The 23,596-nt window shown below is 40.9% G+C and overlaps 1 protein-coding gene across 3 annotated transcripts in view; it reads left to right on the forward strand.

Annotated features, from left to right (window-relative positions):
* CLIP2 (CAP-Gly domain containing linker protein 2) overlaps positions 1 to 23,596 on the forward strand; it is a 196,309-nt gene that overhangs the window by 153,913 nt on the left and 18,800 nt on the right. For 2 of the 3 annotated variants that reach the window (XM_082245205.1, XM_082245203.1), the window contains exons 9-11: positions 684 to 788; positions 10,950 to 11,894; positions 16,405 to 16,462. In XM_082245205.1, the coding sequence (XP_082101331.1) occupies positions 684 to 788; positions 10,950 to 11,894; positions 16,405 to 16,462 (1,108 nt within the window). The remainder of the gene's footprint in view (positions 1 to 683; positions 789 to 10,949; positions 11,895 to 16,404; positions 16,463 to 23,596) is intronic. The other variant, XM_082245204.1, reaches the window with a different exon arrangement.

Consider the following 23,596-nt stretch of genomic DNA (forward strand, 5'->3'; position numbering starts at 1 on the left):
ATCTGTACCTCGATACAATTCTGTGTTGGAGATCTACAGACAGTTCCTTGGACTTCATGGCTTGGTTTGTGCTCTGACATGCACTGTTAACTGTGGGACATTATATAAACAGTTTTGTGCCTTTCTAAATCATGTCCAATCAAAAAAGTGAATCGCTGTGAATACTTTCCGGATGCACTGTAGATACAGTACGTCAGGGTCAGCATATTTTAAGTTGGTGGTAATCCTGCCTGACCTAGTACAGGATGACAATGCATACATGTGTTTTAAGGTTGGGAAATAAGGGTGCAAGAATGCAAGACATTATTTTTACATTATAGTACTTAGCTGCTCTGGTTTATCTGATCCAAATAACAGCATATACAATTACATTGTTTGTTCACCCAGATTCAGTTGTCTTTTATTTCCAAACATGTATAAATGGTCTTTTGACCTGGTGTGGTTTATTGGAGCCTTCTTCTTCTTACTGTTTTGCTATTGGCTGTCTCAACTGTATTGTGTAAGTTTTATGGCATTCGGGGCAACCAGTCACAAAACTGGAGCAAACATGTCCCCCTATGTACACATTTCTCTTTCAGCAACCATTCCAGCCTGAAGACAATATTTTTTTCTGATATAGATGTTGGATAATATTGCAACCTTTTTCTCCTGCTGTCTCTCTTTTTCCTATCCCCTGGGTGCAGACACAGACGCAGTTGGAGCATGCCCGAATTCGGGAGCTCGAGCAGAACCTGCTGTTTGAGAAGGCAAAAACTGCAAAGCTTCTCAAAGAATTTGAGGACCAGAGGGTATAGTAAAATGAAATCAGTGACCCCTACCTAAATTGCAGTGTGCTTGCCAGCTTCATTTACACCCCCGGCCCTGATCTTTGTGCTTTTAGTCATTTCTGCCCATTATGGCTTTAACAGTTTTTATTTTTGCATCCACTTTTCTGTGCACACCCAAATAAATTATTATTTGCCAACTGTTTTTTTTTTCCAGACTTAAAGCAGTAGAACTTTAAATGCAAAAGCCAAACCTGTGTGGATTTTATAAAGAATTTCTCTTTACACAAAAAACAGAGCCTGTTAAATAATTCTAATGCAAGTTTTCTCAGGCAAAAAAAAAATACATTGAGAATTTGTTATGATATACGTAACAGACAGCTGTAATCTGAGGATAATATAAAGAGATAATGGTATACAGTGCTACTGCTTTAAGTATGCTACTCAGCACATGGAATCATTGGCTTTCAGTTAAACACATGAGCATTTTTATAGAAAACATCATTGTCTCATTTACTTACTTATAGTGACTCACAAGTAAAAGTTATAAACATTCACAAAAAACGATTCAGCTACCTCACCAACGCTACATTTTGAAAGGTTTTCATGTAACCCAATACAGATCAGCATTACATTCTGTAAGTCAACTAAACTTAGTGACTTTGCTGTACAATGATTTAAATAATACAATTATATGAAAAGCATGTACAGTAAGCTTATATGTGGCTAGGTTTAAATAAACACAAGGTTAATATGTGTTAAAGGTAAGATGCAAGAGGCGCTTATATGGCACATTAAAGTGCTATAGATCTTCTTGTTTATCCATAACTTCCTCACATGAACAGAAAAAAATTACCCTCACTGCAGAAAATTATTTTTATTATTAATTCATTATTATTAATTAATATCTCCAATAATTTTGTGGTTCTCCATATGGCCATCACATTATCCTTTCTTTTGTTCGTTGTACAGGCTAAATGTATACATTAGAACAATATATATAAAAATATAATAATAATAATATATATATATATATATATATATATATATATATATAGCCAAATCTTTTAAAAGTCTGGAACACTAAAGCTGGCCATTCAGTTTTAAAAATGATCATCCAAATTAAAAATGTAATGGTTTTGGAAAATTTTTCCCAGGTTTTTAGCATTTAAAGTTTAAGAGTTTTATTTGTTGGGAAGAAGCTGAAAATTGATTGTGCCACATTTTAAGTTTTTCTAAAATAGCATTTAGAAGCTGTTTGAACTGCTAACATCAGCAACGTATTCCAAAAAAAATTAAATAAATAAATTATAAGAAAAATCTAAACCTACTAGGATATTTTAAATGATACGCGCCACGTGTTTATAGCAGCCTGACTTGGGATCCCTGTCCAGACTTTACAACAGGACCAATACAGGACCATACATATAGGCTTTAGGTTTTTATTTAGGGCATTAGGCATTTTATAGATGACATACTCTCAGTTGTGAAAGCACAAAAGTCACCTGAAAAGCCGGAAACAACTAAATTCTATATAGTGATCCATTAACCACTTCTCACCCATGGACGTACCCGTACGTCCTTGGGTTTCAGTGATTATACCAGGATGATGCCTGCACCTACAGACATCATCCTGGTACCATTATTTTCAGCCAGCGATCCCCTTTCAGGCAGAAGTGATCTGAGTGGCTAATTAGCCATTGATCCCTTCTGAATATGGAGGAAGGGGGTCCCACCCCCATCCCGCCGCTGTCTCTCCCGGGCTCTCTGGTCCCATCGCGGAGGCCGGGATCGATGAGGCCGGCGGCGATGGCTGCCTGGGAATGAGAGAGAGGAACTGACCTCGTTCCCCTCTCTCTGTAACCCTGGAAACCAGGAGCAACAAGTATTCATCACTTCAGGTTCTGCCCCTTTGTTTACCTGGCCACCAGCGGCCAGAGAAGCAGCCGATCAGACCGATCTCGGTCCAGTCGGCTGCATGGGGGCCAGAAGAGAGATCTGGGGTCTAATAGACCCCAAATCTCCATAAAGAGGACCTGTCAAGGCTCATGCTATCACAAGGAATGTTGTTCATTCCTTATGATAGCTTTAAAGTTTGTATTAACCACTTCAGCTTCGGAAGGTTTTACCCCCTTAATGACCAGGCCATTTTTTGCAATTTGGCACTGCGTTAATTTAACTAACGATTGCGCGGTCCTGCAACGTTGTACCAAAATACATTTGATGTCCTTTTTTCCCCACAAATAGAGCTTTCTTTTGGTGGTATTTGATCACCTCTGTGGTTTTTAGATTTTGCGCTAATAACAAAAAAAGACCAAAAATGTTGAAAAAAACACCATATTTTTTACTTTTTGCTATAAAACATCCCCAATAAAAAAAAATTAAAAAAATCAAATTTTTTTTATCAGTTTATGCCAATTTGTTATCCTGATACATATTTTTGGTAAAAAGAAAAAAAAACAAAAAGCTGATTTTAATGGGTTTGCACAAAAGCTATAGAGTTTATAAACTATGTGATAGATTTTTGGACTTTTTATTTATTTGTTTATTTTTTATTAGTAATGGCGGCGATCAGCGATTTTTAGCAGAACTGTGACATTGCGGTGGACAGATCGGACCCCTAACTGACATTTTTGACACTTTTTGGGGACCAGTGACATTAATACAGTAATCCTGGCTAAATAATATGCATTTTTACTGTTTAAATGACACTGGCAGGGAAGGGGTTTATACGGGGGGTTATCAAGGGGTTAAGTGTATGCCTACTTGTGCTTGCTAACAGTGAGGTGGGGGGGCTCTGTGACAGGCAAAGAGAGATCTGTGTTTAAGCTAAGCCAGGGTCCCCCCGTCCTGCCTGAATCTGTCCCTGAGGCCTAGGGATCCCTCCTGGGTCCCTGTGCAGCCTTGTGGTGCTGTGAGGGGCCGCCATTTTGTTGTAGCCTGTGTTCTTTGCACGGTGGCCATGTTTGTGTAGTCCGGCGGCCATTTTGCGATGGTTTGCAATTGAAATGAGTGGCGGCCATGACAGTGGAGCCCCCCTCATCCTCTGGTGCTGACTCCTGGATCCTTTTACTTCCTGATCACCGCACGTGCAGTGCAGATTATCCTGGTGGCTCCAGGTGCCTGTTTCTGCTGGGTGGGGAGTCTGGTGGGGTTCTCTTCCTCTCTGCTGAGGATCGCTTGTTGCTCTGTGCCTGGCGACTGGGTGGTGCTGCCAGCATTTTGTGGGGCTCCCCTGGTGACTCATGGAGTCTTTGGAGCACATCTTCCCACCTGCTCCCCTCTCTGAGGCTGCAGGGCCCTCCCAGTCCCAACCATGTATCGATGCACTGGCGGCGGTCCTTGAGTCCTTGGTGTCCAGGGACTTGCAACACCAGGGCTGGTATTCACCATTGCCCTGGTGTTGCAAACTCTGACCGAGTGGGCTAAGCTTTTATGCCCTGACCTGGAGGGAGAACAGCTCCATCCTGCCTTTGCTGAGCTGGCAGACCAGCTGGTCCAGGGGCTGCAGTTTATCTGTGATGCCTCTTTGGATGCGGCTCCCCTAGTGGTGCAACTTTCTGTTTTGGCAATGGTCCTTCGGTGTGTCTTTTGGCTCAAATGCTGGTCTGCAGACCAGACTTTTAAAAAGGCCTTGACTGATCTTCCCTTTCAAGGAGATTGTCTGTTTGGAGCTACCCTGGATAACATCATAAAAGGTCTCACAGAGGGAGAAGAAGAACTATAGGCCGGTCAGCCTAACATCAGTAGTCTGCAAGATTTTGGAGGGGATGTTAAGGGACCACATACAAGACTTTAGTAATGAAAACGGTATTATAAGTAGTAATCAGCATGGATTCATGAAAAATCGTTCGTGCCAAACCAATCTATTAACCTTCTACGATGAAGTGAGCTGCCACCTAGATAAAGGTAAGCCTGTGGATGTGGTGTATCTGGACTTTGCAAAGGCCTTTGACACCGTTCCCCACAAACGCTTACTGTACAAACTAAGGAAGGTAGGTATGGACCATAAGGTGAGTACCTGGATAGAGAACTGGCTCCAGGGGAGAGTACAGAGGGTGGTGATTAATGGGGAGTACTCGGATTGGGCGGGTGTGGAAAGTGGGGTCCCCCAGGGTTCTGTCCTGGGACCAATCCTGTTTAATTTATTCATAAATGATCTGGAGGAGGGGATATCGAGTACAATCTCAGTATTTGCGGATGATACTAAATTAGGCATGCCAATATCTTCTATGCAGGATGTGGAAACCTTGCAAGCGGACCTGAACAAAATAACGGGGTGGGCAACTACATGGCAGATGAGGTTTAATGTTGAAAAATGTAAAGTAATGCACTTGGGGGCCAGAAACCAGAAAGCAAGCTACTCACTAGGGGGGGAACCTCTGGGTGAGTCTAGGATGGAAAAGGACCTGGGGATACTGGTAGACAACAGGCTTGGCAGTGGCATGCAATGCCAAGCCGCCGCAAGCAAAGCCAACAGAATACTGGGTTGTATAAAAAAGGGGATTCACTCCAGAAATAAAGAGATTATTCTCCCGCTCTACAAGACTCTGGTCCGGCCACATCTGGAGTATGCTGTCCAGTTCTGGGCACCGGTCCTCAGAAAGGATGTGCTGGAACTGGAGAAAGTCCAGAGAAGGGCAACAAAAATAATTAGGGGAATGGAGGACATCAGCTATGAGGAAAGACTACAAGCACTGAACCTATTCTCTCTGGAGAAGAGACGATTGAGGGGGGATATGATATCAATGTACAAATACTGTACTGGCGACCCGAGCCTAAGGAACAAACTATTCAGAGAAAGGAGATACAATAAGACACATGGCCACTCACTAAAACTAGAGGAAAGGCGTTTTAACCTTAAAGTGCGTAAGGGGTTCTTCACTGTAAGAGCGGTAAGGATGTGGAACTCTCTTCCACAAGCAGTCGTATCAGCAGGGAGCATTGATAGTTTCAAAAAACTATTAGATGGACACCTTAAAGACCACAACATACAGGGGTATACAATGTACGGTTAAAAGCAAACACACACACACATCATAGGTTGAACTGGATGGACTGATGTCTTTTTTCAACCTCACTAACTATGTAACTATGTAAGAGTACCTTTCTTCCGCAGGCTACTAAGGGCAAGGAACCTCGTCATAGACATGGGCATTCCTTCTCAGCCCATAAGAATTTTTTTTCATTCCTCAGGGTCCACTGACAAGGGCTTGACGCCTTTCAGGGCCTCCTCTGGAGGATCCAAATGAACCTAATCTGGCAAACCGAGAGCTGGCTTCTCCAGACCCGCGGACAGGGCTCCTTCAGCATGAAGGTGTGTCCTCACCCAAAACGGGGGTGGGGAATGTGTTTGCTGGTTTCCGAACCCATGGACTTCCCTGCTACAAGACAAGTAGGTCCACAAAGTCATTTGGTCCAGCTACAAGATCGAGATTCGCTCTTGTCCCCCAGCAAGTTTCTTTCCTTCCAACTTGCTCCTGTCCCCGGACCACTTACAGGGTTTGTTTGGGGTGGTACAGGACCTGTTGCTTCAAGGGATGATTGTCCCAGTTCCGACTTCAGAACATTTTCGGGTTTTTACTCAAACATGTTTACAGTTCCCAGGAAGGAAGGCAAAGTGCGTCCAATCCTGGACCTCAAGGCGCTGTGCGGGTGCAGATGTTCAGAATGGAATCCATTCGCATGGTGATGGCATCCCTGCATCAGGGAGATTTCCTAACTTCTATCGACATCAGGGATGCCTACCTTCACATTCCAATATGTGCCATTCACCAGCGCTTTTTCTCCGCTTTTCTGTGGGAGAGGAGCATTATCAGTTTGTGACGTTACCCTTTGGTCTCGCCTCTGCTCCTCGGGTCTTCACAAAAGTGTTAGCCCCGGTGCTAGCTTTGTTATGCCAATGGGGAATCACAGTGCTGGGCTACTTGGACGATTTCCTTCTGCTCTGGTGGAAAAACTGGAGATCACAATACCAACTCTGCAGGAGTTCGGCCTTAGCCAGAGTGCTCCTTCCTCTGGACAAACTCCAGAAATTGCAGGCTGCAATTAGTCTCCTGCTGTCCAGTAGATGGTCATCCCAGACTTGCATGCGGGTGCTGGACCTGGTGGTGTCTACCTTTGAGGTGGTTTAGTTTGCACAGTTCGAGGTCCCTACAAGGGAGATTCTGATTAAATGGGACAAGACTCCGACAATAAGATCCAGCTGAGTCGGGGAGGAAGGAGTCCCTGATATGGTGGCTTCGTTCTCTGGTGCTTTGGCTGGGCAAATCCTTCCTCCCCTTGTATTGGACAGTGGTCACCACGGATGCCAGCCTGTACGGCTGGGGAGGCATTCTCAGCAAGCATTCTCCTCAGGGGATCTGGACACTGGAAGAGTCCAGACTACCAATTAATATCTTGGAACTCCTAGCGATCACACTGTGCCTGGACCATTGGACGGATCATCTTCAGGGATGTCCAGTGCGCATTCAATCAGGCAATGCCACGGCCGTGGCTTATGTCAATCACCAAGGGGGTGATTCATCAGTTCTGTCTCCTTTGGGGGTATCCCCGAGGTGGATCTGTTGGCATCTCGGTCCAACAGAAAGGTGCAGAGGTATGTGGCTCTGTCACGGGATCCTCTGGCGGATGCCACAGACACACTGGTGGCCCTGTGGGGTCAGTATCGTTTGATTTACGCCTTGTCTCCTCTTAAGCTTCTGCCAAGACTTCTATGCAGGATTGAGGCAGAAGGGATTCAGGTCATCTTAGTGGCTCTGGACTGGCCTCACAGGGATTGGTATGCCGATCTGGTGCGGCTGGTCGCCAATGTTCTTTGGAAGCTTCCTCTCAGGGAGGATCTGCTGTCCCAAGGACCGATCTCCTCCCTGTTTTACAGTCACTGGCTTTTACTGCTTGGCTGTTGAACGCTAGGAGCTGAAGGATAGAGGTTATCCGATTCGGTGATTCCTGCACTGTTAAAAACTAGGAAGATCTACCATCGTACATGGAAGACGTACATTGCGTAGTGTGAGTCTCTTGTGTTTCATCCTCGCTCCTTCTCGTGGCTCGGATCCTAACCTCCCTTCAATGGGAGGGGGTTGAACAGAAATTGGCCTTGAGTATCATCAAGGGCCAGGTGTCAGCTTTGGCAGTCTTCTTTCAATGACCTTTGGCCACACACTCCCTGGTGTGTATTTTCCTTCAGGGTGTCCGACATTTGGTTCCTCCAGTGCTGTCTCCGTTGCTGCCTTGGGACCTCAATTTGGTGCTTTCAGCCCTCCAGAAGTCTCCCTTTGAGGATCTTCGGGAGATTCCCCTGCTTACGGTGTCCCAGAAGGTCGCCTTTTTGGTGGCTATCACCTCTGCATGCAAGGTGTCAGAACTGGCGGCATCATCCTGTCGTTCACCTTACCTGGTGATTCACAGAGATAAAGTGGTCCCTAGCCCCTGTCCATGGTTCCTTCCAAAGGTTGTCTCTGATTTTAATTTGAATGAAGACATTGTTTTGCCTTCCCTGTGTCCCAGGCTTAATCATCTGAAGGAAATGGCCTTGGATGCCTTGGATGTGATCCGGGCAATTAGGGTGTACCTGGCAGCTTGGCAGCTATGGAGTCTTTCAGGAAGTCAGACTCATTATTTGTGCTCGCTGATGGGCCTCATAAAGGGTTGTCCGCTTTCTGCGACCATTTCCATATGGATCAGACAGACACTGATTCAGGCCTATTCTATCAAGGGTCATGTTCCTCCTTTCCCTGTTAAGGCGCAGTCTACTAGGGCGCTTAGAGCCTCCTTGGCCTTCTGTCATCAGGCGCTAGTGACGCAGGTTTGCAAGGCTTGTCGGTGCACACTTTCACAAAGTTTTATAAAGGCGATGTATTGGCATCTGCAGATGCTTCTTTTGGCCACAAGGTTTTGCAGACTGCTGTTGAGAGGACCTGATCCTCTTTGAGGGTGTTTTGTTTTTTTCAGGTGGGCTCCAGTTGTTTTGGTTGGGCTCCTGTTTCCTGGTTGGCTACTGTTTAGCCTTGGGAATTTTTTGCTATTCCCCCCCCCCTCATGTTTAACACTGCTTTGAGACGTCACAATGGTTAAGAATATAAAGAGCTGTGTCCAACAATGAACGAAAGAGAAAATGGGATTTTTTGACGTAAAATCCATTTCTCTGATGTTCATTGACAGACACAGCACCCACCCCTCTGTGGAGTTGTATTCTTCTGAAACTACTTGTAATAAACTGAGTACGTATAGCTGAGAGAGGGAGTATATCCCCGGTACTGCCTTTTTTTCTGCCTAGTGTCCTACTCCTATAGGGGGCAGTATAGTCCAATGGATATGAATATCAGGAGCTGTGTCCATCAGTGAACATTACTGTAAGTCAAAAAATCCCATTTTTTTTATAAATTATTAAATAAAAAAAATAAATAAATTTAAAGCGCCGCCGTCCCCCCGGGCTTATGCGCAAATGTGAACACATGCGTTACTCCCGCACCCATATGTGAACGGTAATTGCACCACACATGTGAGGTATTGTCGCGAACGTCAGAGCGAGAGCAATAACTCTAGAACCAGAACTCCTGTGCCACTCTAAACTGGTAACCTGTAAAGGCGTTTAAAGCGTCACCTATGGAGAATTTTAAGCACCGTATTTTGCCACCATTCCACGGGCAGATGCAATTTTAAAGCGTGACATGTTAGGTATTTATTTACTCAACTTAACATCATCTTTCACATTATACCAAAATTTAGCTAACTTTACTGTTTTGTTTTTTTTATTCATGAATGTGTTTTATTTTTAAAAAAAGAAATTGCGTTTTAAGAACCGCTGCACAAATAACATGTGACATAAAAAATTACAAAACACACCATTTTATTCTATAGGGTCTCTGCTAAAAAATATATATAATGTTTGGGGGTACTAAGTAATTTTCGAGCAAAAAAAAGTAGATTTTTTACATGTAGGAGCGAAGTGTCAGAATGGGCTTTAGAAGGAGGTTGTTATGTTCAGGGTAAATACAGTCTCTATTTTACCCCATTTTAACTTTAACTGCAAAAACAAGCCATTTCCTCTTGGTCCAAATACTCACAGGAAAATTACAGTCAGTTTAACTAATGTCATGTGCTCACATTTTGTGAAAAGCTTTAAAAGCAGTGGCAAGAATAATTATCTATCTATAATCAATTTTTGAATGTCAATATCTCAGAGTTTATAGTTAAAGTAAATGCTAAAACCCCTGATGGGTTAGTTAGTTATTGTATCATTATAAATGTAGTTTTGTGGTCACAAAGTGGCATTCTCTTGATGTTTTAGCAGATATACTGTTCTAAAACACAACTTACTTAAAATTACTTCTGAATCAAACTAGATTTCTTTAACCTTAATGTCAAAGTCTTAAAGAGTAAATTGTACTTGTGTACATTACATGAATAAATTGATGTATTGGATGGACATGAATTGAGTGACATGGAGCATGGAATACTTTAGAATAGGAAAATGGAAACTTTAAGGGTCAGTCCACTTGAAAATGGCATTTTGATTATAGACACTGATGGACTTAATATTGCACCTCCAGGCACTTTCTATAAAACTGAGAGTATGAGATCACCTCATTCTGGCAGCAGGGTGTAGCTCAGAAGTCAGGTGCAGCAACCTTTCCACTAGGTTCCCCAAGACGAATAAAAAGCTGTTGGTCTATTCAGCTTGGTGACATCTAACCAAAACAATATGTGAGGGTTTGGTGTACTGTTCTTTTATAAATATCATGGATTATAAATCTAAGCATCAAACTCTGTAAAGATGAAAAGGAGCTTACTTATATGGCAAAATAACACTTGGAATTATGTCTTGTCCAAAATATGATCAAACATTACATAAGAGCAATACCAGTTGGTTGTTGACAATTTACTGATACTCACTAACAGAGAGCATCTAACACACAACCATATGTCATTCCCAATTTGTTTTTTTATACCAGGGCATAAAAGAAGATTTCTTGAAAGTTTTATTGTGGAAAGTTAGTCTGTACTAAGTAATAGAGAAATACAGATTAAAATATAATGTCAATGTCGCATATGACTAAAGCATGATGCCTTGGTGTAAAATAATTCACTAAAATAGATAACAACACTATCATTGTTTAACTGTCATATTACTTGTTGCACTGATAAAGTAACATTTATATGTGCTTTTTATCCTTTATACAGCTAACAACAGTAGCAGAGCAAACCAGAATTCAGCAGCTGGAAGAAGAACTGAACCTTCGTCGCAATGAGATTGAAGACCTCCAAAATTGTTTAATAAACTCTGGTCAGTCAGAGGCACCTGAACATAATCTTGGACTGCAAACTGAGGCTTTGCGGCTACGGGATCAGCTCCTGTCTGCCAGTAAAGAGCACCATAAAGAGAGTAGCCAACAGAGAGACAAGTATGAAAAGAATATGAAAAGATATCAACAAGAGATTGAGAAATCGAAAGCCTCAAATGAGAAATATGTCCAGGAAATTGGAGAGTTGAAAAAAAAACTGGAACAGGCCACAAAGGAAAACATAGGCATGATGGACAATTGGAAATCTAAACTGGACAGCTTAGTTTCCGATCATCAGAAATCATTGGAGGACCTAAAAGGTTCTCTGGTTACCAGCCCAGACTCACAACACAAAGAAATAGTGGAGCTTAAAGCCAGCCTTGAAAGCATTAAAATGGAGCATCAACTGGAACTTGAAAACCTGAAGGCTAAAAATGAGATTGAAATGGCAGTCCATGTCAAGGAAAGGGAAAGCCTAAAAACCAAACTCCAAGACATTAAAGATGAAATAGAGGAGGTAAATAACAACTGGAGCTCACAATTGGAATCAAAAACCAACCAGCACCTCAAAGAGCTCCAGGACATTAAAGACAAATACCGGGCGGCAGAACAGCGAGTATGTGAGCTAGAGAAGCTTCATGCTGAGTACAGTAGTCAGACACAAGCCATAGCCTACCTTAAAGAGCAGATCTCTGCTGCCGAAAAGAAAATGCAGGACTATGACATGCTTCAGAAAGCAGACACAAGAAACAAGCAAGAGATTCAACGACTACAGGAGAAAATACTTGTTCTAGAAAATAAACTACAGTCAATGGAGGCTATTCACTCTTCACAAAATGCTAATGTAGGATATATTTGTTACTTTTTTTATCATTTCTGGATATGTTTGACAATTTTAGTAGACAGTTACCACTGCAAACAACCAGATACATGCATGACACAAAATTTGATTCTTTACAGTTCACAAATTAGCCTAGTAAGTAGAAATGTAATTTACAAATAATAATTTATCTTTTAGATACAAGAAATATATATATTATTTCCCGCGCTAGTAGGTGTGTTAAATCAGTGTAAAAAAACAAAAACAAAATATGAAATGATAAATGAATATATATATATATACACTCGTTAGAGGAATAAATACATAAATATGTATATAAAAGAAAATAAGTGCATATGTGAAATGCAGCTGCTGCAGCTCTAAATAAACCTTAGGTAAAAATATAAAACCAAATTTAAGCAGCGCTAGCATATAACATCAACCTTTCAATTTAGTGATATATATATATATGATGAATAAATAAATAGTCCTTTTAAAATAAGTGAAATCCAAATAAAGTGCTCCAGTGCAGAAATATATTAATTAAAGGTGCTCCAAGGTGATGGTGACCCCTCTTGGTTCCCCACTTACCGCAATGCCAGATTATTAGAGCTTGAAATATATGCTGCACAGAGCCTCCTTTCATGGACTGTCACTCGGTGTGCTCATATGTCCTCAGATGGAAATGGGTATGATCCTCAAACATGTGTAAACGGTAACGCAATCACAATCGATAACAGAGATGGTGGACGCTGCTATCTAGCGTGCGTTCCACTGTATAACCAGGAAGTGCTTTGCCGGAAGTGACAATACACATTGGGAGGCATCCATATTAGTTTATATTTTTTAGCTGAACTTAAGTGGAAATCAGTGTCACACATATCTATTAAATACAGTATCTAACAAAAGTGAGTACTCCCCTCAAATTTTTGTAAATATTTTATATCTTCCCATGTGATAACACTGAAGAAATTACACTTTGCTACAATGTAAACTAGTGAGTGTACAGCTTGTATAACAGTGTATATTTGCTGTCCCTTCAAAATAACTCCACATACAGCCAATATTGTCTAAACCACTGGCAACAAAGTGAGTACACCCCTAAATGAAATTGTCCAAATTGGGCCCAATTAGCCATTTTCCCTCCCCGGTTTCATGTGGCTCATTAGTGTTACAAGGTCGCAGGCGTGAATGGGGAGCAGGTGTGTTAAATTTGGTGTTATCGCTCTCACTCTCTCATACTGGTCACTGGAAGTTCAACATAGCACCTCATGACACAGAGCTCTCTGAGGATCTAAAAAAAAGAATTGTTGCTTTACATAAAGATGGCCTAGGCTATAAGAAGATTGCCAAGACCCCGAAACTGAGCTGCAGCACGGTGGCCAAGACCATACAGCAGTTTAAGAGGACAGGTTCCACTCAGAACAGGCCTCACCATGGTCGAATAAAGAAGTTGAGTGCACATGCTCAGCATCATATCCAGAGGTCGTCTTTGGGAAATAGACGTATGAGTGCTTCCAGCATTGCTGCAGAGGTTGAAGGGGTGGGGGGTCAGCCGTCAGTGCTCAGACCATACGCCGCACACTGCATCAAACTGGTCTGCATGGCTGTCGTCCCAGATGGAAGCCCTCTAAAGATGATGCACAAGAAAGCCCGCAAACAGTTTGATGAAGAGAAGCAGACTAAGGAAATGGATTACTGGAACCATGTCCTGTGGTCTGATGAAACCAAAATAAACTTATTTGGTTCAGATGGTGTAAAGCGTGTGTGGCGGCAACCAGGTGAGGAGTACAAAGACAAGTGTGTCTTGCCTACAGTCAAGCATTGTGGTTGGAGTGTCATGGTCTGGGGCTGCATAAGTGCTGCCGGCACTGGGAAGCTACAGTTCATTGAGGGAACCATGAATGCCAACATGTACTGTGACCTACTGAAGCAGAGCATGAGCCCCTCTCCTCGGAGACTGGGCCGCAGGGCAATATTCCAACATGAAAACGACCCCAAACACACCTCCAAGACGACCACTGCCTTGCTAAAGAAGATGAGGGTAAAGGTGATGGACTAACCAACCATGTCTCCAGACCTAAACCCTATTGAGCATCTGTGGGGCATCCTCAAATGGAAGGTGGAGGAGCGCAAGATCTCTAACATCCACCAGCTCCGTGATGTCATTATGGAGGGGTGGAAGAGGACTCTAGTGGCAACCTGTGAAGCTCTGGTGAACTCCATGCCCAAGAGGGTTAAGGAAGTACTTGAAAATAATGGTGGCCACACAAAATATTGACACTATGGGCCCAATTTGGACATTTTGACTTAGGAGTGTACTCACTTTTGTTGCCAGCGGTTTAGACATTAATGGCTGTGTGTTGAGTTATTTTGAGGGGACAGTAAATTTACACTGTTATACAATCTGTACACTCACTACTTTACATTGTAGAAAAGCGTAATTTCTTCAGTGTTGTCACATGAAAAGATATCATAACATATTTACAAAAATGTAAGGGGTGTACTCACTTTTGTGAGATACTGTATACAACATAACCAGTATAAATATCAGGCTTTTACATCTCCAGGTGGATATATGTCTATATACATGTCAATATACACAGAAAAACACTTCTCTCTAAGGTTCTATTACATCAGGGGTGTGGCACATTATAATCAGCTTTTTGGATCTTAATAATTAGCCTTGAAAAATAAAACAAAGAAAATCAAAAATACAATTATATGACAACAATAACCAACTCAAAGGGCCTTATGTTTCAAAATGTCCAAAGGAATATCTGTTATAATAAAAGCAATCATATACATTCAGAAACTATTTATATCTCTGCGTGCATTGACACAAATTAATTCTTTTAAAATAGCTAGTTAATGAGTCTTGACAAACTAAAGAAAATTATCTGCACTGTTTTTGGCAACACAGCACACCACAATGCACAGAGCAATTACATCTTTGTGTTGAGGTGGGCAATAGCACAAATGTGATTTTTTTTTTTCTACTGTTTATTTGTGCATTGTTGTGCCATTCAAAATGAATGGCAACTTTCATACAATGAGTTACCAAGTGTTGCGATAATACACATGAAATTGTGCTATAAATAAGCTTCAGGTAGAGTTGTGAATGGGCTCAAAGAGGGAGAATCAGATTGGTGGGTATTGCCCACAAAAATAGCTCTTTCAAGCAATTTGAAAAAAAAAAAAAAAACTGTCTGTGATTTTTAATACAATATAGCAAATATAGCAGATTCATACCTTGCTAGCAATAACTAGGTAACACTGTGGTTAAAGCTGTGAGTTTGATTTAGAAAAAATAAACCAAATAGAACGGTATAAATTATCCTGTTACCTAGTGTGACCTATCAGATGTTATAGTTCAGATTGAGCAAACAATATCATTGGTTTTGATGATAGCCCTACTTTTGCTCCATATTTCCTTACTTTTATTGATTTATGGAAGGGGTATTGAATTAAAATTCATGGAGAGCCGGTCCATAATGCTTTCTTCCAGCCGAGATCTGAATCTCATGTTTGTGCTATGACAGGGATATACGTAGTCATTGGGAGTTATTTACTAAAACTGGAGAGTGCAAAATTTGGTGCAGCTGTGCATAGAAACCAATCAGCTCTAAGGGTTTATTGCCAAAGCTTATTTGAACACGCTGAAGTTAAAAGCTGATTAGATACCATTGCACAAACTGCACCAGATTCTGAGTGCCCTAGTTTTTGTAAATCTACCCCATTGTATGTCTTTCAAAAATAAGCAATGTATAACTTTCATAGCATTTCATTAATATTTATTGTCACTTTTCAGTATGCCTGTTTACATCAGGTGTCCCCATCAGAGAGCCCTGTTACATAAGGTGTCCCCATCAGTGTGCCCCCCCCCCCCCCTACGTCAAGTGTCCCCATCGGAGGACCCCAGTACCTTTTACTGCAAAACAAGCAGAGGATGACAGCCAGGAGGTGGAGCAGGCTACAGGTCTGGACTGAAAAAGTTCCACTTCTGCCTTCCAGTGATGTGAAATCATTGTTTTTAGGTGGTCCTAACAACCAATCACTGCAGAGGAGGGGGGAACCTGAGCTGGGCTACTGGCTGGCCAACGGTCCATATAAAACTGTCACATGGTTCAGATCTGGACTGTTAACTACAGTTTCGTGATACCAGATTTATAGTATTTTTTTGGTGCAAATGATTTAGCAGCATATTGTATCAATAATCCAGATGCTGACATGACCACATAGTACTTTACCTGTAGCGAGAGTTTCGAGATCTTTAAGCACTCTTATTAGAGGCAGATGCATATTCCATATTGTTTAAAAGTGTTTTGTTACTTTAATCTTTCCATCATGCAAACCTATGATTTTGTGAAAATACGCAAATAGTATTTGCTGAGTGAACCCATTTTGTACTCAGTAGCTTCGGGTATTAACTGCAAAGAAGCTGACAATATCATGAATCATTACAGCAATCAGGAAGATGTAACGCAGGCATTCTGACTTTGAAATTCATTCTCTTATATATTTTCTCTTGCAGATGATTGAAACAAATGAAATGTCTGAGGAAAAAATAAAAATGAAAAAGACAATGGAAGGTATAGTCTTTTGTCAAAATCAGTGTTTATCTGAATATAAATCTAAATTCTATGGTTGAATGACTTTGCAGTACTGAAGGACTGTACTATTTATTTCCTTGTTTTCACAAAGCTGTCCTTGAGTATCATTCAAAGCTGAACTCCGGGCAGATTTAAATATACACCGTGTAATCCAGCTGTGCATTGATTCTGAATCCTTTAATGTATCTTAAAAGTCAGATAGTGTAAATACTTCAATAATCTATGAATCAGACTCCTGTAATCTTCTACACAGGACACAGACTGGTTTAGGAAAGTACCACTATAGGAGGAGGAAAATGAGACTACTAACTGGCTATGTTGTCTGACAAGGGAGGCTAGGATCATAAGACTGGCTTTACAGAATTACTGATGCTTTGGGGAGGTAAAAGCCATTTTGGCTGTGTGTTTAGTAGCTTTTCTGGTGCTCCCAGCTTAAAGTTTATGCCCTGACAAAACTTTTTTTTTTTTTTTTTAGTTCAGTATAGAGTATGGAAGGGTTAGAATCTTTACCAGATCTTTCTGCTATACTGGGCTCCATTATAGAGATTTCCCCTTACTCCCTGTCCCAGTGAGAATTCCTTTACCAGACAGGAAGTTTGAAAAGAGAGAACAGAAAATTCCCATCAGCAACACAGACAGAAATAAAAGTGGGGCTTATAATAGGGGAAGGTTTTATATTGCTAATTGTGTCCCTGCTGCAGATTTTTTTCCCACTTCTTGCTTGGGGAAAACTCCCTAACGAAGCACCGCATAGTAGGAAAAAACTGGCAGAGAATGATAGATGATGCATGCGTGTGGTTGAGGTGCTTTTGAGTACATTTGTAATAGAAAAGGCAGAGAAGAGTGTATAATCTTTTGTCATGCTGTTGCAGTTTTCAGTATATTCTGGACACCAGCATAATATGATCGTCTAAACCCATTTTTTTTTTTGATAGACCAAAAAACACAAGAATAAGATGTTGATATCATAGTACATAGTAGATCTAAAAATGTACAAGCAGACACATTAAATAAAATTCAGATACACTGGTCTAGAAATCCAAAAAACTCCCTCTTCCCCTTGGCCCAGCTGTGATAGCGTGACGGCTCAGCTTTTTAGCAGATCTTGTTATTACCAGGCTGTGAAATCTTTGGATAGTATTAAAGAGTAAAATCCACTAATGCACAAATCTGCATCTGTGGATTTGGTGTGTAAACTAACTAAGACAAATACAAAATTTGAGCCAAGTGTAAAAGCAAATGCAAATACCAATCCACATATGATGCATTTTTTTTATGCATAATATTTTTATTTTGTTTGAATGAAAGCCATGTCAAATATTTTTCCCAAACCCCAAATTTCATAAGAGATAACAACTCATACAAGTACGGTATCTCGTTATTCATATTCGTTTATTTAGTCATTATTCCATAATGTAGACATACAAGAATCACCGATGTAAAGCAATGCATTCAATAATAATAATAAATATTAATAAAAAAATAATTTAGAACCTAAAATGATGACCTGAAATGAACCTGATTTCACTTAATGAGTTCATTCATCATCATTGCAGTGCAATATGTCAGAAGCTGGAGATGCCTTAGGGGTAAAACATGGAGGTCAAGGCCACAGACTGAAAGTCTTTTTTTCTCTGCCTTACATACACACCGAGAACATGTGTCACTTCTGTCATCTGGAAAGGTTCTTAACCCTTATGTAACTTTGTGCATTTGAAAAACTAGAATATTAATTTTAAAGACCATAATGTTTTATCCTTGTAAAGTCTTTACTCCTCTGTGGGATGCACAATACATCACTTTACCACCTGGATCACTACAATAATTTTACAGTGCCTCTTTGCCAGATTACCTACCAAAGCAAGAAATACCTACCAAAGCAGGAAATGCTGCCCAGCATATCTCGCTACAGTGGATTTATTTTAGTATGTAACACATAAATATAACAGACGTTTGACATGTACAATTCATTGCAATTAAATATGTAGGTCTGAGTCTGTAAAGGTTGGAAATACCTAGGAAAAATATTTTCCCTATATTGAGAGCACTTAACAAAAAGAACAGCAAAACCACCAGCTATACTTTGACTAAAATGAACTGAAAGGTTACAGCCCCAATACTGTAGGTCTACACCTTCACCTTTATATTTAGGGACCAGTTCTGCCAACACATATATTTAAAAAAAAATGGTTACAGCATATCTAAATCACTCAGAGTGCACTGTAATTTGGCCATGCTATACCAAATAAAATATTAAACAATGATCATAGCATCCTTAATGGGTCGATTGTAAATTCTTTGACAAGAATATTTAGCCAGGTTTAAAGAAAGTAATGCTCCTGCCTAGGTTATGCCTAGTGTATATTTTTATCTATCATAATAAGCAGAATTTCAGATCTGCTACCAGAGGGGTCTGCAGGAGAAGCAATTTGGGCAGTATGACCTTTTAATATTGAGTAAACAAAAGCGTTCCCATCGTGATGGATTAGGTTTATCAATTTCTCCTCAGGTATGTCATTATAAAACAAACAAAACACTAGTTGAAAGGCTCTAGTATTGCCCGTAGTGATCAGATATTGTAGTGTCTGTTGTCAAAACTGCAAGAGCAGGACCACATGATGTGAAGGAGGTTGGGACTTAGCATATAACACTTAAGGCAAGAAACCTGCCAGTTGGGAAGTGGGAACTTGAGAGGAATATTGAAGGCCTGATAGGCCATATGGATCAATTTGAGTTGAATTTCTCTCCAAATTCTCCAAACATCACTTATCTCTGAGAGTACCAGCCTTACTGTATACTGTTCTGAGCCTCGTCTGGTGTGGGTTGGGTCAATATGGCCCACTTAAAAATATTATTTGTATAAGAGACATAAAGAAGACATAAAGAGTGTGGTGTATAAAGGATGAAGATTTTTTTCTGAAACCCTATAGAGTACTGGAGTGTTTAGTGTATTTCCTCTGGTCGTCAATCTGTTATGAGATATGAGCAAATGGAAAATTTGTTCATGTTGTAGTTAATGACCTAGGAAATTGTGGTAGATTTATTATAGTTGTAATGGCAAACATGTGCTTTGTGGGAACAAGAGGTCCTGAATAATCTGAATCATGGATATACCTTTGTCATGCCAGTTTGAGGATTTGGGAGTTTGCCACTTGAGGAAAAATCAGGGATAAATTCAGGGGGGGGGGGGGATTGTTCATGAGATCTTCAGGAGTTTCCTTATCTATCTCCATGTAATTATTGTAATTAGGAAATATGTTTTATAGACGGAGGTGCCTTTATTAGTTTGCTATGTAGAACTCCAGACAGAGATCACGAAGAGACAATATTCATATACAACTGGTTGGTGTAATATGAGGTGGTATTGAGCCAGTCTCTTAAATATCTCAAAATACTTGCCAGATTATGTACCATCACAGAGATTGTAGAAAGGGTATGTAATGCATGTCTGCTGTCATTAATTTATTGTCTAATCACTATATCCCCATAAACTCTGTCAGGCTTTAAAGCTCAATTCCAGTCTAAATAATGTTTTTGATGGAATGGGGAATGGCTAGAGCTACTGTCAGCATTTTACTGCCATCTCTTCCTCTTTTGGAAAAACTTGTTCTTACTTCCTGTTAGGACAAGAAGCGATGAGAAATCCCTCGAACTGGGAGCCCAGACAAAAACAGAAACACATTTTTAGTGAAGTGAGGAAGAGTTATAATCTCTAACAATGCTTTTATTGCTCTCCATGCCTTTATGTCTGTATGATGCCTGAATCTTGAAATTATTGTTTGGATTTCAAAGGAACAGGAAGTGAGGGAGTATCTCCTTAGTGGAAATCACATATAGAAACAAAAGCCTGACAGAAATTTCAACGCTTTTTATTCTCTTTTTAAATAACCAATTTGCTGACAGCCGTCAGCAATGGTTATAACAAAACCTATGTCCTTGGTGTAATTTTTTTACATTTTTCAGTTTAGTGAAAGTGTTCCTGTTGACTTTACAGCTACCCGGTCACTTTTACAGTGCTGAGAAAGGCTAGCCCCCAACAGCTCTGTCTGTGGGGGTTCCTGGCCTCTCCTGTTTCTCTGGTAAACGGCCAGGATCACTTTACACAGGAAACAGAGAAACATTGGACCCCCCATCTCTTCCATGACTAATAAAGCCAGAAGCGACAATGATTTAATCACTTCAGGTATTAGAGCTGTCATTCCTTGGTTGTTAAAGCCAAGGAACAAACAAAGGGAAAGCCGCTCAGGTGCAAGTTCAAAGCCTGGTGCAGGTCAGATCCGTCATCCAAACGCAGAAAAATCCAAAATAGAGACCGCACTCAAGGTAGTATGATGAAATCAAATGAACTCCTTTATTCCTCATAAATGAAGCAAATAGACAGTGAACAAACAGACGTGTCGGGTTGACGCGTTTCACGATGCTGTAGATCGCTTACTCATAACCACACATTTAATTTCATCATACTACCTTGAGTGCAGTCTCTATTTTGGATTTTTCTGTGTTACAGCCAAGGAAGCAGCTAATAAAGCTTGATATGTGCATGATTACAGTGAGGAGAAAAAAAAAGATTTGATCCCCTGCTGATTTTGAACATTCGCCCACTGACAATGAAATAATTAGTCTATAATTTTAATTGTAGGTTTATTTAAACAGTAAGAGACAGAATACCAACAAAAATATCCAAAAAAACACATTTCAAAAAAGTTATAAATTGATTTGCATTTTAATGAGTGAGATTTGTATTTTCCTGTCAATCAGCAAGATTTCTGGCTCCCAGGTGTCTTCTATACAGGTAACAAGCTGAAATTAGAAGCACTCCCTTAAAGGGAGTGCTCCTAATCTCAGCTTGTTACCTGTATAAAAGACATCTTTCCACAGAAGGAATCAATCAATCAATCAATCAATCGGATTCCAATCTCTCCATCATGGCCAAGACCAAAGAGCTGTTTAAGGATGTCAGGGACAAGATTGTAGACCTATACAAGGCTGGAATGGGCTACAAGACAATTGTCAAGCAGCTGGTAAGAGGGTTACAACAGTTGGTGCGATTATTCGCATATGGAAGAAACACAAAATAACTGTCAATCTTCCTTGGTCTGGGGCTCCATGCAAGATCTCACCTCGTAGTGTTTCCATGATCATGAGAATGGTGAGGAGTCAGCCCAGAACTACACAAGAGATTCTTGTCAATGATCTCAAGGCAGCTGGGACCATAGTCATCAAGAAAACAATTGGTAGCACACTACGCCGTGAAAGACTGAAATCCTGCAGCGCCCGCAAGGTCCCCCTGCTCAAGAAAGCACATGTACACGCTCGTCTGAAGTTTGCTAATGAACATTTGAATGATTCAGAGGAGAACTGGGTGAAATTGTTCTGGTCAGATGAGACCAAAATCAAGCTCTTTGGCATCAACTCAACTTGCCGTGTTTGGAGGAGGAGGAATGCTGCCTATGACTCCAAGAACACCATCCCCACGGTCAAACATGGAGGTGGAAACATTATGCTTTGAGGGTGTTTTTCTGCTAAGGGGACAGGACAACTTCACTGCATCAAAGGGACGATGGACTGGGCCATGTACCGTCAAATCTTTGGTGAGAACTTCCTTCCCTCAGTCAGGGCATTGAAAATGGGTCATGGATGGGTATCCCAGCATAAAATGCACTGGCCTTGCAATCTGCAGCGGGTGTCAATGCAATGCTAAGGACACCCCAAACTTAGGTCACAAATGCTGTGCGATTGCCTACACCAGATCACATAGTACAGAAGTACTATGCAATCCAGTTGCAGTGCGTTTTTAAAGTGGTGCATGCACTACTTTTGGTACGGTGCAGTGTGATTTAGCCTATTGAAATGAATGGCCTGAAAACCCACTGCGCTCAAACCGTACAGGACTGCAAGCGGGTTCCTGTGCCATTCCTGGTGTGAACTGGCCCTCACAGCATTACAATGCAGAAAGACTCTACTTCAGATCTAGAATTCCCAATCTGGAAATATCATATAGAGCTTCAGGGAGAATTACACCATTGCTAACATATGTTTGCCTTTTTTGTGGACTGTTCTGATTTATATGCCTTGTAAACTGAAATGAATAATGCACACAGGAAATCATGCATTTCAGTTTCAAGCTAGATCCCCCCCCATTTAGTTTTCCTTCTTGCCATGGTTTTGTATGAAGTAACTTGATTCTCAGCTGCTATAGTGAAGGTCAGTAGCTCCTTGTAATGGGCACAAAGTCAATATGCAATCCAAGACATCCCATGTGAGATGTACGCCAGTCATTGCTTACCCATTCTTGTCAGAGTACACTGTACTGGACCTCTAAACTGTAGCAAATTGTTGTTTTAGCCTGATTTTTATATGCTGTTTATATTTTTCTTTTAAATATGAACGCAATGACCTAGTGTACTATGTATAGGAAGTCACTAAAGCGGTGCAGATGCTATATGCATAAATAGACTCACAAGGGATTGTAAAGGCAGAAGGTTTTTTTATCCTAATTCATTATATGCATTAATTTAAAAAAAACCTTCTCTGTGCAAAAGCCCTCCTCAGCCCCCCTAATACTTACCTGAGCCTGTCTTTATCCAGCAATGTTGCAGGAGTTTCTCAGCTGGCTGGGACTTCCCTCCTCATTGGCTGAGGCAGCAGCGTGGCGCGATTGACTCCCGCTGCTGTAAATTAAAGTAAGTCAGGCAAGTCGTGCCGGATCAAGGCTCCGTGTCTGGGCACAGGGAGCCTGACCCAGCTTGGGTGCCCCCATAGCAAGCTGCTTACTGTGGGGGCACTCAACAGGAGGGAGGGGCCAGGAGCACCGAAGAGGAGGATCAGGCCACTCTGTGCAAAAAACCAACTGTACATAGCAGGTAAGTATAGCATGTTTGTTATTAAAAAAATAAAAATAAAACTTTACAATCACTTTAGTTTCCTTTTGCGTACAAATTTGACATAACTATTCTAAGTCAAGCTAAATGATTAGAAATAAAAATGAGTTAAAGTGTATCTATAGCCAAAGTCTTTTTCTAGTTTTTGGATTGGGGAAGGGTTAGGTTTTACTTCTAAATGTGGGTCAATTCAAGAGATATTCACTCAATTCCTCTTTTGGGGACAACATTT

Source organism: Pelophylax lessonae (assembly GCF_965119305.1).
Source record: "Pelophylax lessonae genome assembly, chromosome: 2".
Classification (NCBI taxonomy): domain Eukaryota; kingdom Metazoa; phylum Chordata; class Amphibia; order Anura; family Ranidae; genus Pelophylax; species Pelophylax lessonae.